Source organism: Taudactylus pleione, unplaced genomic scaffold (assembly GCF_031769625.1).
Source record: "Taudactylus pleione unplaced genomic scaffold, aTauple2 ptg000135l, whole genome shotgun sequence".
NCBI classification, from domain to species: domain Eukaryota; kingdom Metazoa; phylum Chordata; class Amphibia; order Anura; family Myobatrachidae; genus Taudactylus; species Taudactylus pleione.
The window spans coordinates 4599294-4613013 of NW_028284537.1; the positions used below are offsets into that span (position 1 = coordinate 4599294).

At 39.8% G+C, this 13720-nt stretch overlaps 1 protein-coding gene across 1 annotated transcript in view; it reads left to right on the plus strand.

Moving 5' to 3' along the window:
• The first annotated feature begins 3332 nt into the window (after positions 1–3332).
• The window catches only part of LRIG1 (leucine rich repeats and immunoglobulin like domains 1), a 110359-nt gene continuing 99971 nt past the window's right edge, over positions 3333–13720 (plus strand). The window contains exon 1 of the mRNA XM_088473381.1: positions 3333–3880. Coding sequence (XP_088329507.1) covers positions 3708–3880 — 173 coding nt within the window. The 5' untranslated portion in view covers positions 3333–3707. The remainder of the gene's footprint in view (positions 3881–13720) is intronic.

The following is a 13720-nucleotide window of genomic DNA, read 5'->3' on the forward strand; positions in this document are numbered from 1 at the left end:
AAATCATAATGTACCTCATAACACTGCCGCAAATTCATAATATGCGACACAGCTTTGCCACAAATTCATTATATGCCACTCAGCCATGAATTATGCCATTAATTTTGTTTTGTGGACTCAGCGGGGCCCTCCAGTGGCGACTGCCAAAAGCTGCCTAATGGTAGCACCGGCTCTGCTACTGTGAATTTTACATATACTCCCAGTCGGTGAGATAGGAGTACAGTGCCGCGACACCAGAAAATCATTATGGGAGTGTCTTCGGTATATAGGTGAGTGTTTGGTATTTGTGTAGCCTGAGGAAGGAGATTTGCTCTCTGAAACGTTGGAATGAAAGACACCATTTTATTCACCCGAGTTCTGTTTCTGAGTGCCGCCTTTTATAGTCTATATTGTGGAGTTCACGGGTTATTATCAGATGGCTACGGAGCAAAGTATATCTACATTTACCAAGTGAGTGCCATGCATGTGCTGACTGAATAGATAAATATATAGATAGATAGATAGATAGATATTAGATAGATAGATATATTTGAGTTAGATAGATAGATAGATAGATATATAGATGTACAGGATAGATAGATATGAGATAGATAGATATATAGATAGATAGATATGAGATAGATAGGTAGATAGATATGAATAAGTATAAGAGATAGATAGATAGATAGATAGATAGATAGATAGATAGACAGGGTGGATAGATATGAGATAGATAGATTTAAAATAGATAGATAAATAGATAGATATGAATACATATAAGATAGATAGATAGATAGAAATAGATAGATAGATAGAAATAGATAGATATGAGATAGAGATAGATAGATAGATAGATAGATATGAGATAGAGCTAGATAGAGTTACATTCTACATTTTTGGGGGTAGGGCCAAAGAGAGTTCAGACGGACCCCAAACGTTTCACTGTGTTAAGCTGTAATAACCCTAGCCCACCTGCGTATAGCCCAACTCATTGAGTGCCTTTCAAAACAAAGACTACACTGTCAAACTTCAGAGAGCTGGGCTCCCATCAGTAATTATGTTCCTTTTGAAATAAGGAGATTGGTTGAATGCATGACAGCTTCCCAAATGACCTGCAAACCCTGGAGCGAAGGATGCTGCCTCTTGTCCATTTGTTGTGTGCAGCTGGACAGTACAATTGTGAATGTGACAGTGTGCTGACCTTCATATATTTTACAAAACAGATGTACACCAGTGCATATAGTATACTTATTTTTACCTTTACTTCATATAGTGATAACACTGCAGGGAACTCTGTGTGTAGTAGATGTATTATAATTGGCATTGGCAGCCATAAGTAAGGTTGAAGTGGGGTATTGATGCAAAAAAAAATTCTCCCTTTTATAATGTGTGACTGATACTATTAACAAGGACAGAACTGTGCCTTTGATTTACTATAACAAACATACATTTTGGTGGAAAATGAGTGTGGGTGGTATTGTAAAGGCAGTTTAGCAATGGGTGGCAGTAGTCCAGCTGGGAGTGAATGAGATGATGTTTGACAGGTAGTACAGAAGTATGGAGGGGATATGGGGCAAAGCCAATGAAGGTCTGAATGATCTGTGTTTGTATGCGTTTCATAAGAAGTATAAAAGAAAAGATCTATTGTGAAAAGGTCAGTTTCCAGACTGACATTCTACACATGGTGAAAGGAATTGTTAGATGTACATACAGTTTAATCATTAGCATGTAAAAGGTACAGTAAGGGAGATTATTTTATATATAAAATGTATTGGTTTGTTGGTTTGTCTGTCTGTCCAGTTATGCATTCGTACACCCCTGCACTGATTGGGATGAAACCAACAAGAGATGGCCCAGTTGGATCCTGGACAGGTTTTAGGGGGTTTAAGGTCCCAGTCGGACCTCCCGTTGGTGTAGGCTGGGCAGAACTTGGACCTGGGGAGCCTGTTCTGAGCCTTCCACTAGATAGATTTGGATGAAAACTTCACAGAGTGGTAACATTGGATCACAGAACACATACTAGGGGTTTGAGGTCCAACTTGGTGTACTCAGGGCAGAACAGTTTTCACTTTTATTTATTGGTTTTGTTTTGTTTTGTTGCTGTTTGTAAAATCTAACATTGTCTGGGGACAAAAAGTCTAGTAACCAGTGGCTGCTCCAGAAGTGGGGCAGCACAGTCCAAAATTCAAATCGGCCCGCTGTATCAGCGGCCCTGGAGAGAGCTGCAGTGTGTACTCTATTATATTTACAGTATTTCTTTTTTTTACCGAATCTTTTTTTACAGATAGATTTGTTTCAACAGTAAATGGTTAATGTTTTAAAGTAACTACTGCAGGTGACACTTAATTTAAAATGCTGGTGGTATAATAATAGTAATAATAATAATAATAATAATACTTATTATTCTTTTTTTTATTTTATTTTATTATATTCGCATAATGGATAGCATTACAGCCTCATAGCCCTGAGGTCGTGAGTTCGATTTCTGAACAAGGCCCTATCTGTGTGGAGTTCCTTTGTTCTCCATTTTCTGCGTGGGTTTCCTCCGGGTGCTCCGGTTTTCTCCCGCACTCCAAATACCTATTGGTAGGTTAATCAGCTTCTGACAAGGAATTTACCCCGGATGCATATGTGTGACCCCCTGTGATAGGGAATATAGATTGTAAGCCACACTGGGGCAGGGACTAATGTGAATGACTGAGTATTCTCTATAAATTGTGGATATGTGTGAGCTATATATAAATAGCTGTTAATAAATAATAACAGTAGTAGTAGTAGTAGCAGTAGTAGTAGTAGTAGTAGTAGTAGCAGTAGTAGTAATAGAAATAATAATTAAAATGTTCATAACAATATTAATATTAAAGATATAATAAGAATGACAATGACAATAATAACAATGATAACAATACTAAATAAAAATATTGACAATAATAATAATAATAATAATAATAAAAATGTTAACAATATTAATATTAAAGATATCATAAGAATGACAATAATAACAATGATAACAATAATAAATAAAAATATTGACAATGATAACAATAATACTAATAATAATAATAATTAAAATGTTAATAACAATATTAATATTAAAGATATAAGAATGACAATAACAATATTATAAATATTGACAATAATAATAATAATGTGTGTGTGTCCCAGACGTCAACACTTACAGCGATCACACACCGCCTCCTATTAGCCATGTGTATAAAAGTTACAAAGTTACAAGTGTAGTGTAAGTCTGATGCTTTGTATAGGGATCCCAGCAGCCAATCAGAGGCCACGACACAGCGCCCAATGAGCCATAGGCAGCGCCGGTTACTGACTGGGACAGTTGTAGACCACAGTCCGGGCTGGGATCGCTGAGAGCACTGAGAGCTGCTGCCGCTGCCGGGGGTCTATAGCTGCCAGAGCTCCGGGCTGCGTCTCTGCTGCCGCTGCTGCTTCCCGGGATATATGTCAGGAGCTCCTCTGCTAGGATTGTGGCTGCAGCTGGGAGAAAACTTACTGCTCAGACCTGGTTCCCGGACATAGGAGCCCCCCAAAGGGAGGAGGAGGTGGAGAATCAACCCCACATCAGCAGCAGCAGGGCTGGGGCTCCCTGGGACTAATGAGCACCCTCAGGACCTGAGCTCCCCGGGCATGGCAGGATCAGTGGTGACTGTAGTGTAATTCTCATTATCAGCAATTATTCTGCAATTAGGACCAGTACGGATTATAGCATGCATCCCCAGCTCCTGCACCTCACCCTGCTCTCTCACCTGTTCCTCGGATCCTGCCTAACTTCCAGGACCCCCTGCCCCTTTAAGTGCATCTGTACTGGGCATAGGGTGGACTGCAGCAACCAGGGTCTCACAGAGGTCCCCTCTGACATCCCAGCATGGGCAACCCACCTGTAAGTTCTGCAAACTCCCTGGGAATAGCATTTACGGTGTTCATTATGATGTCATCTGTCACCAACAGACTATACAGTAGCTGAAACTTAAAAAAAATATATATATATATATTTTTTTATACAGGTTATATATATATATAATATATATATATATATATATATATATAATGTGTGTGTGTTTTATGATATTTAGTATTTAATAATATAATATTATTATATTTATTTATGTGCATATTATTGGTTTTATGAGTTATTTGTTCCAAACGTCAAATTTTTCTCTGTTTGAACATTCCCTAAACTAGTGACATTTTCAACATAACTTCAAAATCCACGCTATGCTGTTCCATTATTGCATGCTGTGTATCTGTATAATATCCTGCCATGTGGGTTTTATGCAAGAACCCCACCACCCCTCCCCCAAATTATCCATGTGACATTATAACCCGTTTAGTGGTTTGCTGTGATTTAGCTTCACTGTATGGTTGGGAGAATAACATACTGTATATTGTATTCTTGCACCAGGTGTGCAGTGTTGGGAGACCTGCCAAGCAACCCTATGTGTTATTTTAAAACACCACTATAATATAATCCATATTTTATGGTTTAATGTTGCTTTCCAAATCATGGGAAAACATAATGCAAATTGGAGTATGTGAAATTATGGCTAATATTTTTTTTTTTATGGCTGTAGTCTGCACAGAGTAAGTTATGGAAATGTATGGGACATCTGTTATTGTGTGCTTTTTTTTCCCCAAATCCGTTTCATATTATTACGTTGTTTAGTAAATTTTTGACTGTGTTGGGGAAACTTTCAACGTTAACTTCTTTAGGTTTGTGAGATTTTGTCAAGTAAAATAGTGTGAAACAAATGTGCAAGTTATTTATAGATCAAGGGCCATAGCTCAAACATAATAAAGTGTAGGAGGAAGGATTACTTATAACTCTTCCTATTTATGACTTTCGTTTTGTGTTTCAGAGCAAAATGCTAATGAGATATGTTGGTTATTTACTTTTGCGTTAAGTTACCTTTTTATGTAGACTTGCTTAGGAAAAAAAAAATATGTTTATTGAAATCCAGTGTTTTTTGTTTTTTAATAAATTTTTTTAAAATCCTGAAGTATTGGCTAAAATCTATTAATGTATTTGGTCAATGTATGATAAATATTTAGAAATTTTGTTCATACAAGTTATAAAGTACGTCAGGGGGCTATAAAAGTACTGGTGTGGAATTTTCAGCAATATGGTGAAATGTGTCCTTTTTTGTAAAAAAAAAAATTTTTTATTTTAAATAGACAAGATACTATTGCAGTGTTAAGAAAGTTTACATGACCTGTATGGTTCCTGATATCTCAATAGTGTCCGATTCATAGTATGGTTATTTATACTTTATTCTATGTGCATTTGAGTACAATTTTGGAGAATATTTATATTTTGCTGCAGTGGTGCTGAGCCATTGGTCTTTTCCATTAAAGTTTTGTTTTGGGGGGGGCAACAAAAGTGTGTTGAGGTTGCCTAAAAAGTTATTGCATTGTTGTTTATATTTGCAAAAAGTATGGTTTGGAGATATTTAATTTTTTAGTTTTATATTGGCGTTGTGCTGAGTTTTTGCAGTGTCTGCACTACTGCAAACTTTTTACTGATTTTATTTGTTTGTGTTGCAGATTTTTTTTTGTTGTTGTATTATGATCAAAATGTTTCAGGCGTTCACTCCAGTCCTGTTACTTGTCCCAAATGCATCAGGATAATTTAATTTAACCCATTTTATATGGCACAGCAAAAAAATTTTAATTTGTATTATGGAATTGCTAATGTTGGGAGGGGAGACTTTGATAATGTATCGCCTAAGCATAAACGTGCAGGTAGTTCTTGTATATTGGAATTGAATATCTGAATGAAAGGAACCTTATTCTGTCTTCTGCTGGGTTAAACAATTCTCCTAGAGCTGCTTTGATCACTCCATGTGATAAAAGAACAAATTAACAGGTGGAAATCATAAACCACTGTGCCAAGGGGGCCCTGTCGGAAAATTTGTAACATAAATCTATTTTAATACCTCAGAAAGGTCATAGCCTGTAACTTTCATATATAAACCAATAACTCCATTGGCTGATGCCAAGGTTGTATCTCAGTAGGCGTTTGACCTTACTGTAATGGTCACTGGTTACATTCGATCAGGAAGTCTTCTATTATGGACGATCTTGGACTAAATCATTGCACTTTTGCGCCCAGTGTGTGGAGCTTAAGCCATTAGCGGTTTTCCAAGTAACGTTTTAAAGTCAGCAGTTGTCTGACTCACTGCTGAAGATCATATTATAGGGTCCAAAGGGAATCTTATAGGTTCAATGTTTTATTTGAGACCTAAAATGAGCATTTTATTAGGATTGCAAGAAACAGGTGAGGGTTCTTTGTGTGTTCCTTAGCACTACTGGGATTTTTTTATGATATTCTTAATCCAAACCTAATTTAGTATACATGGATAGTAGAGCTAATTTAGTATTATTCCAAAGATTCTGTCCCTTTTTTAAGTAGCTGGTTTAGCAATCTTTTATTAAAATTCAGCCATCCATTCATCATAATTCAAATGCCTCTTATTGCTTTACTATTATTGTCACTCAAAGAACAGTCCTGAGATCCTCAATTATCCTACAGATTAGCTGGCAGAAAACTTTTTACTTTCTCAGCCTCGAGAGATCGAGAGAGAGAGATGTTGATTCACACTATTTTATTATTTATTTATTTTTTTGCCCCTCACACATATATAAATTACTGGAGACCTAGGTTGGTCTGTAAAATTCCATTTTAGTCGATCCCAGCTCATGCTCTCAGCCAATCTACGGAACTTCCGCCACCTAAATTGCCAGTGAGTTTAGGTATATATGTGTCTGTGTGTGTGTGTGTATGTGTATATATATATATATATATATATATATATATATATATAATATCTCACTTAAACCGCTTCTCTCTAGTAGCCATATACAAACTTGGCGCTTCTAGCTGGTTTCTTGTATGAGGCCAGTGGCAAAGCCATCTAAATGAAGACTCCCAGGGGTCCTAAATTGAGATATCTGGACACCCGGGTGACCTGCAGTTTGCTCATAATGTAAACTTCAACCCATACTGTATTTTAGGTCCTAAAAAAGAAAAAATCAATTTCTGGTATTTTATTATCACAGTCCATTTTGGATCCTTAATTGAGTGAGTGCTGAGAAAATAAGCATCGTGAGAAAAATACTCTTTATGGGGAAGGAGGGAGTGGGGGTTATGAAAGGGGACTCTCCCAGAAAACCATGATCTACAGGAGACCTAATCTATATACACATCAGTGTTAGCAATTTATCTACTTGACCTATGTACAAACACTGCTAGTTCATAATGCCTCCTATTGACAATCAAGATTGGAAAATACCCAGGATTTTGGATGAAATCATGCAAATATGGTGCAGTACCATTTTGTGACCAAAGGAGTGCTGTTGTACACTTTGGTGTAGTTGTGATCACTGGACCTGATTCAGCAAGGAATGCAGTTGCTTATACTCACGCAATCGGCCGATTGTTGCATTCTGCGTATGCATCGCAGTGTGCGTGCGCTAACTAGCTACTGCGATTGCAGAGGCTACGCAGGCCAATGGCAGAGTGATTGACAGGAAGTGCCGTTTGTGGGTGGTGATTGGGGGTGGGGGGGGTGGTCGGATGAATGCCAGTGCGTTGGGATGGCGTTGCAGGGGCGTGCATAAATTAGTCACTGCAATACCATACGCAGCCTGAGGCCTCATAGCGTGCGCTGAAGTAAGCAATTCCTGAGTGAGGTCTGACGTGCCTTAACTGTGCGTATGGGTCCGATGTTACAGATTGTTTCGCTATGTTGCCAAAGTATACGGATGTGAGTAAGGGGAAGTGGGGTGTCCTTATGTCAGACTGCGATCGCAATGCGAATATTTGCATATAACCGCTGATATTAGCAACTGCGCTCTGCATGCGTATAAGCAGAATAGAGATCCACAGTGAATCCGGCCCCCCATTACAGGGGTGCTTTAGAACAGAACATTTTTGCAGCCCTCCTCTTGCTGATGATAGGAAAGGCTCTCCAAAACCAAATCTTAAACTATATTTCTACATTACATAACCTGTACTTGGTTGAAAAAGAGTATATATTGTTTTCAGTATAAGTAACGTTGCTGTGCTATTTTGCTCTGTTGGGATATTTAATAAAGTATATTTAGTGCTTTAAACTATTTGCATGAATGCAGCCATGGAATTCTGTATTGCAAACCATATTCTCTCCAGCATGTTTCAATGCATAAAAGGGTAAATGGAGGTAAGCGATTGACTGACTGACTGACTGACTGACTGAGACCCTCTTTGCCTTGTCACACAAGGACTAGTGGTCAGACAGAGGAGTCTGAATATTCCACAAGTGGGCGTGGCCTGGGCAGGTATGGACTAAGATGTGAGTCTTAGGGAGCGTTTCAATTGGGCACCCATCAGTAAGAGTGCCTTAAAAATAATCTTGCAATTCATCTGTTTTTGGGTGGCCATTATCATGTATTTTTTTTTTTTGCCCCAATTAGACCGGGTTTAGCTGCATAAAACAGCAGTTTGGGTGCACAATACCAGGACATATCGCACATTTCTGCTTGCCTCTTCAGGAGGGGGCAAGCAGAAAAGCCGTGGTTGTTCGCTCCCGTCAGAGGCTGGGCCTCTGTCTTTGCAGCTCACTGTCTGATCCTCCACTGGTTGCTGGGATTCCTACCAGTATTCGGTGGCTTCTGCTGCTGAGCGGACTCCTGGGGTGTCGCTACTGACCTCTGACTGCTTCTCTCCCAGTCTCCTGTGGTGTTTCCTCACTGCAAGGACCTCCCAACCACCATAGCATCTTGGGAGCTGCTCCTCCGCTCCTGTGCAGTTCCTATTGCTGCCACTGGGACTGCTGTCTTTTCTGCCTACCTTTGTGCCTCTGGTCCTTTTGGAATCTCCTGGACTTAGTGGGAGATAAAGGGGACTGTACGCTCCCTCCTTGCTGCTACTTTTGCAGCCTGTGTCTCCTGTTCAGTGCTACCCTCTGGACTTTTATTTTATTGCTGAAACCACCGTGTTTCGGTTCCCTCCTGTTCTGACCGAACCTTCTCTGTGCACCATGGAACGACTCCTTCAAGCCATTATCCCCTCAGGAGGGATGGTAGCAGATCTGATGGTGGCATTGCATGCTGACTTGTCTCTTATATGTCGGTTGACTCCTTTTGGAATCTGAGATTGACCTGTTAGATATGACATGATAGCCAGCTCTCTTGATCCATGTTGTTTTCTTTTCAACTACGAGTGGTTTCAGGGGCCGTAATTGTTTCTTCGATTTTTTCCGGGAGGTTGCTGCCTAGCTGGGACTGCGGACCCAGAACTGGAATCATCTTCCATGGTTGACTTCAGTGCACTTGATTTCTTACCTTTTTGTTTGGTCCTATCTGCCTGTCTTATTAATGCTTAATTATCAGTGTCTGTTTTAATATTCTGTTTGAATATTTGATTACTATCCTGCGTGTATCTTTTTCTCATCCGTTAGTATTTATAAACTTCCAGTGTTTAATCCATGATCCTATTTGCCTGGGTTTTCTGTTGATTTATTTGTCTATGTTTTGTTTTTGGTTGGGTTACTTTTGTTTGTTATATATGGAGTCTTCTTGTTGCCTCTTTAATCCTGGGTGGACGCACCATGATCTTAGGGCACACGGGTATAGTTGCCCTCATTTTTTTTGATTGGGGTGGTTAGGTATTTTAGAGTAGTTTTGGGGTGGGGGGACTTGTTTTGTTTAGGGATTCAGGTGGGCGGTATGGGGATCTGGGGGGTGGTATTTTGTTTTCCATGTATTGGAGATAATGGTTAAAGTGTAACTATTCCGAGTTCATTTATGTTGATCTCTGATCATGGGGGCGATTCAATTCAATGCGAATTGAATAGCGCCGGGAGCGAGCTATTCAATTCAGTGCGCTGTGTGATCGGAGAATGCCGGTTATCACGCCTTAACAAGGGTGTTAAGGTGCGTTAACCTGCATTCTCTGACCAAAGTGCCAGGCGCACGGCTGTTAGCGCAGCGCTAAGCAGAAAAACAGCTGCACGCACAGCATTTTGGTCGGACTTCTCCTCTCACCCCCAGGGGGTTCAAGAAAAAAATCCTTTGCCCGCCCAAACAGCGCACTGAATTGAACAGCTCCGGGAGCTCGCTCCCAGCGCTATTCAATTTGCGTTGAATTGAATCGTCTTCTGCTACATGCCTATCTTACGTAGGCAGGTCGACAGTGAAGTGCTTGGGTATAAATTAATTGCACTCTTATCCTTTCTGGAGCTAAGTTAATTTCCGTCACAATTAGAGATGTGCAGCCTCGGTTCATTTCAGATTTTTTTCGACAAATTCGGATCTTTCCTGCCAAATTTTGGAACTCCGAGGCAAAACGTAGTCTTCTTTCATGGACAAAAGTCCATGAAAGATGACATTTTGGCTCTTTCTGAGATGCGAAATTTGGCAGGAAAAATCTGAATTCGGTGGGAAAATATGAACCGAACCGAGCCTGCACATCTCTAGTCACAATGATACCCATTATTCTGCTTCAGTACTATTATATCGTATGTGGTTATACTATGGGCCATATTCAATTTGAAGTGAAATCCCGTTATCGGCGATTAAATACGTCATTTTCGCCTATTGTCATTATCCCCGTATTCAGTTACAAAGACTATTCGCCGGTGCGAAAAGTCAATGTAAAAAAACGGGGATAAGTTTTCTCCAGCCTTTAGATGGTGAAAAAAGTGCAGAATTGGGGTTTAGGGGTGCAGGCTTAAAAAAAAATAGCCTGCACCCCTGGGAATACCCCCTAAAAACGATGTGTGTGTGGTTAAAAAAAAAAAAAAAAAAAAAGGGACGCCACAAAAAAAAATTAATTTAATTTTGGGGATAAAAAATAAATATTTAGGGAAAACACTTGTAAAAAAGATAAATTAAATCCAGAGGGGTCCCACAGTATGCGGCAGGTGTTTTCTTCATTGCAGATAGTAGCGGCAGGTGCATTTTTGAAGAATTTTTTTTAAAAATCATTTTAGGGACTTAAAAATATGCTTGCACCCATTTTCATCTACCCCAAATTTGATGGGCATAGTTACTTTTCCCACAAAAAATTGCTAAATGCTCTTCTGCATCACCTTCTTCAGAGCCGTATTTATGCACCTGCCGCTGCTATTTAAAAACCCGACTTCCCTTCAGGCAAAAACGGGGGTCCCCATAGTGATCCCCCATGTCTGGACATCTTTAGGGGGGGCCAAGGATGATTTCCCAATTAGTCCCGTATTATTTTGCCGCATAGAATTTCGCCGGTTCCAGGTTTCGCATCCTTTCAAATTGAATATGGGGAATATCGGGCATGGGTGTGATACTTTTCCATCTTGAAAACAGGCGAGGGAGGCGAAAAGTCCAGCAAATTGAATACTGGCCTATATGTCTGTCTTTATATATTGTGTGAGCTACTACTTGCCTGAATTTATTTCTCCCCCTTAATGCTGCTTCTATTCTGCTCCCGAATATCCCAGAAGATTGGGAAAGTACAGTCAGATCTAATTGCTGGATGAGTCGCTCAAATATGGAGTAAAATACAAGCCTATAGCAATTCAGATTAAGGGCCGTATTCAGTTAGCATCAATATTTTTGCCGATTTTTCATGTAAAAATGGAGTAAACTTTTCTTCATTTTGAAAAAATTTTGGGGTAAAAATGTGGGGATTTCTTTCAGAACCCTTTTACAGCCCCCCTAATGATACTTTAGCAAACATTTTTTTTCGGAAGTTGCGTACTTTGGCGAAAAACGACCGTTGAAATTTCAGGCTAAATTTATTTTTTTCATGATAAATGCATTTAACATATTGGGTCTGGTATTTGGGAGGGCCGTAAGGATGCGTCAAGTGTATTAAATATCGCACGTGGCTGGCGCAGGCATTTTTTTTAGTGGATGTAAAAAAATGCCTGCGCAACTTACAATTTTTTTTTTTTCCCGCTAAAGTATCATTAGGGGGGCTGTTCAAAGGGTTCTGAAAGAAATCCCCATATATTTTCCCAAAAATAGAGATTTTTCACTTTTTTTTTTTCCCCACCTGCTCTAGGCTGGAGAAAAGGTCTCTCCAGTTTTTAGGCAAAAAACAGACTTTTTTTTTTTTCACCGTCGTTGGCGAAATCGGCCGCAAAATCTGCCGATTGCGACCGATATCGGCCGCAAAATCGGCCAATCGGTCGATTTAGCCTATAATTTAATACCGCCCTAAGTTATGGTCCAAGCCGGATTCTGAACAGGTTAGATTTAATTATTCCTTGCACATAGTGTCTTGTCCAAAAAAAAAAAAAAAAAATTTTACCTGTGTCTCCAGGTGTTAGTGAATTTAGCCACAGAGTCACTCCTATTTGTCTGGAATTCTTATAACTAACAAACCGTCAAAGAATCTGTGAGAATTGAAATAATTATGTGGGGATATTCTTCTATATAAACGTGACCATAGTTTTACAGGTGTAGTTTATACCTACAGTATTAGTTGTATCGTATACCTACTTCTAACTAGTGTATTCGGTATTACTTCGGTAAGTACTTTATATGAGTGACTGAGAACTTGTAACAGTCCTGTGTATCCAATTATTGATGCCTATTATTGGAAGAGAAATAACCAGTACCTGAATCCCTCTGTTTTATTGCCCATCTTGTAAACCACTATAGACATTTGTAATTAGTACATTGCATTTTCAGTCGGTGTATTTGCTTATGTACAAGCAATTTGCCAGTGTGATTCCCGACGAGGTTAAGGTTTTTTTTTGTTGTTTTTTTTTCCCCCTATCGCTAGCCATCTGCTGTGGCCATATTCTATGCACCTTGGTGGCAGTTATTTTTGTGGGTTAAACCAGGGCCGAAACTAGGATTTTTGTCACCCGGGGCAAGGCAGTAATTTGGAGCCACCACTTATCTGGATCTTCTTCTCCTTGCTCCTCCTTAAAGCAGCGGCAGGCTCCTCATACACTGTTCTTCAGCTTGTGTGACCTCATGCGAGCAACACAGATAGGGGAAAAAAAACGTTATTGTGCCGGGTGATCCCGGTTCCGCTATGTCTGAGACAGCCTTAGACTAACTCAGAAGGCTGATGGCCACCTGATCTGTGTTAGATGTTTCTGGTTTTCTGCGTGAGCGGCAGATGTGACGTGCTTTCAGTGGGCTTCTGAAACAGCGTGGGGCTCATTAGCATATTTTTGCAATAGCGAATTTGTGAGAGAGTGCAGCTGCGGTGAGATTTGCGTTCACATCTGAACCTTAGCTCATGTGAAGACGCCCAATATTTACCCGTTTCCAGGTCACCCAGCAGGTGCACAGGTGTATTTATTACTCACTGACACATTTTAAAAGATCCACAGGATGAGTTAATTATTTAATTTGTGATTCTGTGAGGAGACCTGAAAAACATGCACTGTTTGGGGGTCCTGAGGACCGAGTTTGAGAACCTGCGGCCTAGAAGACTGTGTGCGTAAATGTGCAATCTGTATAACTACAAGTGATGTGCATGAGTCCTGGTTTGCCCATTTAATCTTGTTCACCTCCAGCACAGCTGCGGCAAAAGCGACTTCTAATAACCGTCCGTTATAAAATGACAGCAGCGCACTGTTAAGTGTGAAAATAAGGCTAATTCGCCTTAGGGCCTACTAAAAAATTAATTACATGCTTCCCTCTTGTGACCTTGTCTAAATGCAGGTTCCAGGCACAGATGGGGGAGATTTTTAACTGTCGGGTCTGGAAAGATCTTTAGGCCAATTTTGGTTGGAAAACTGGG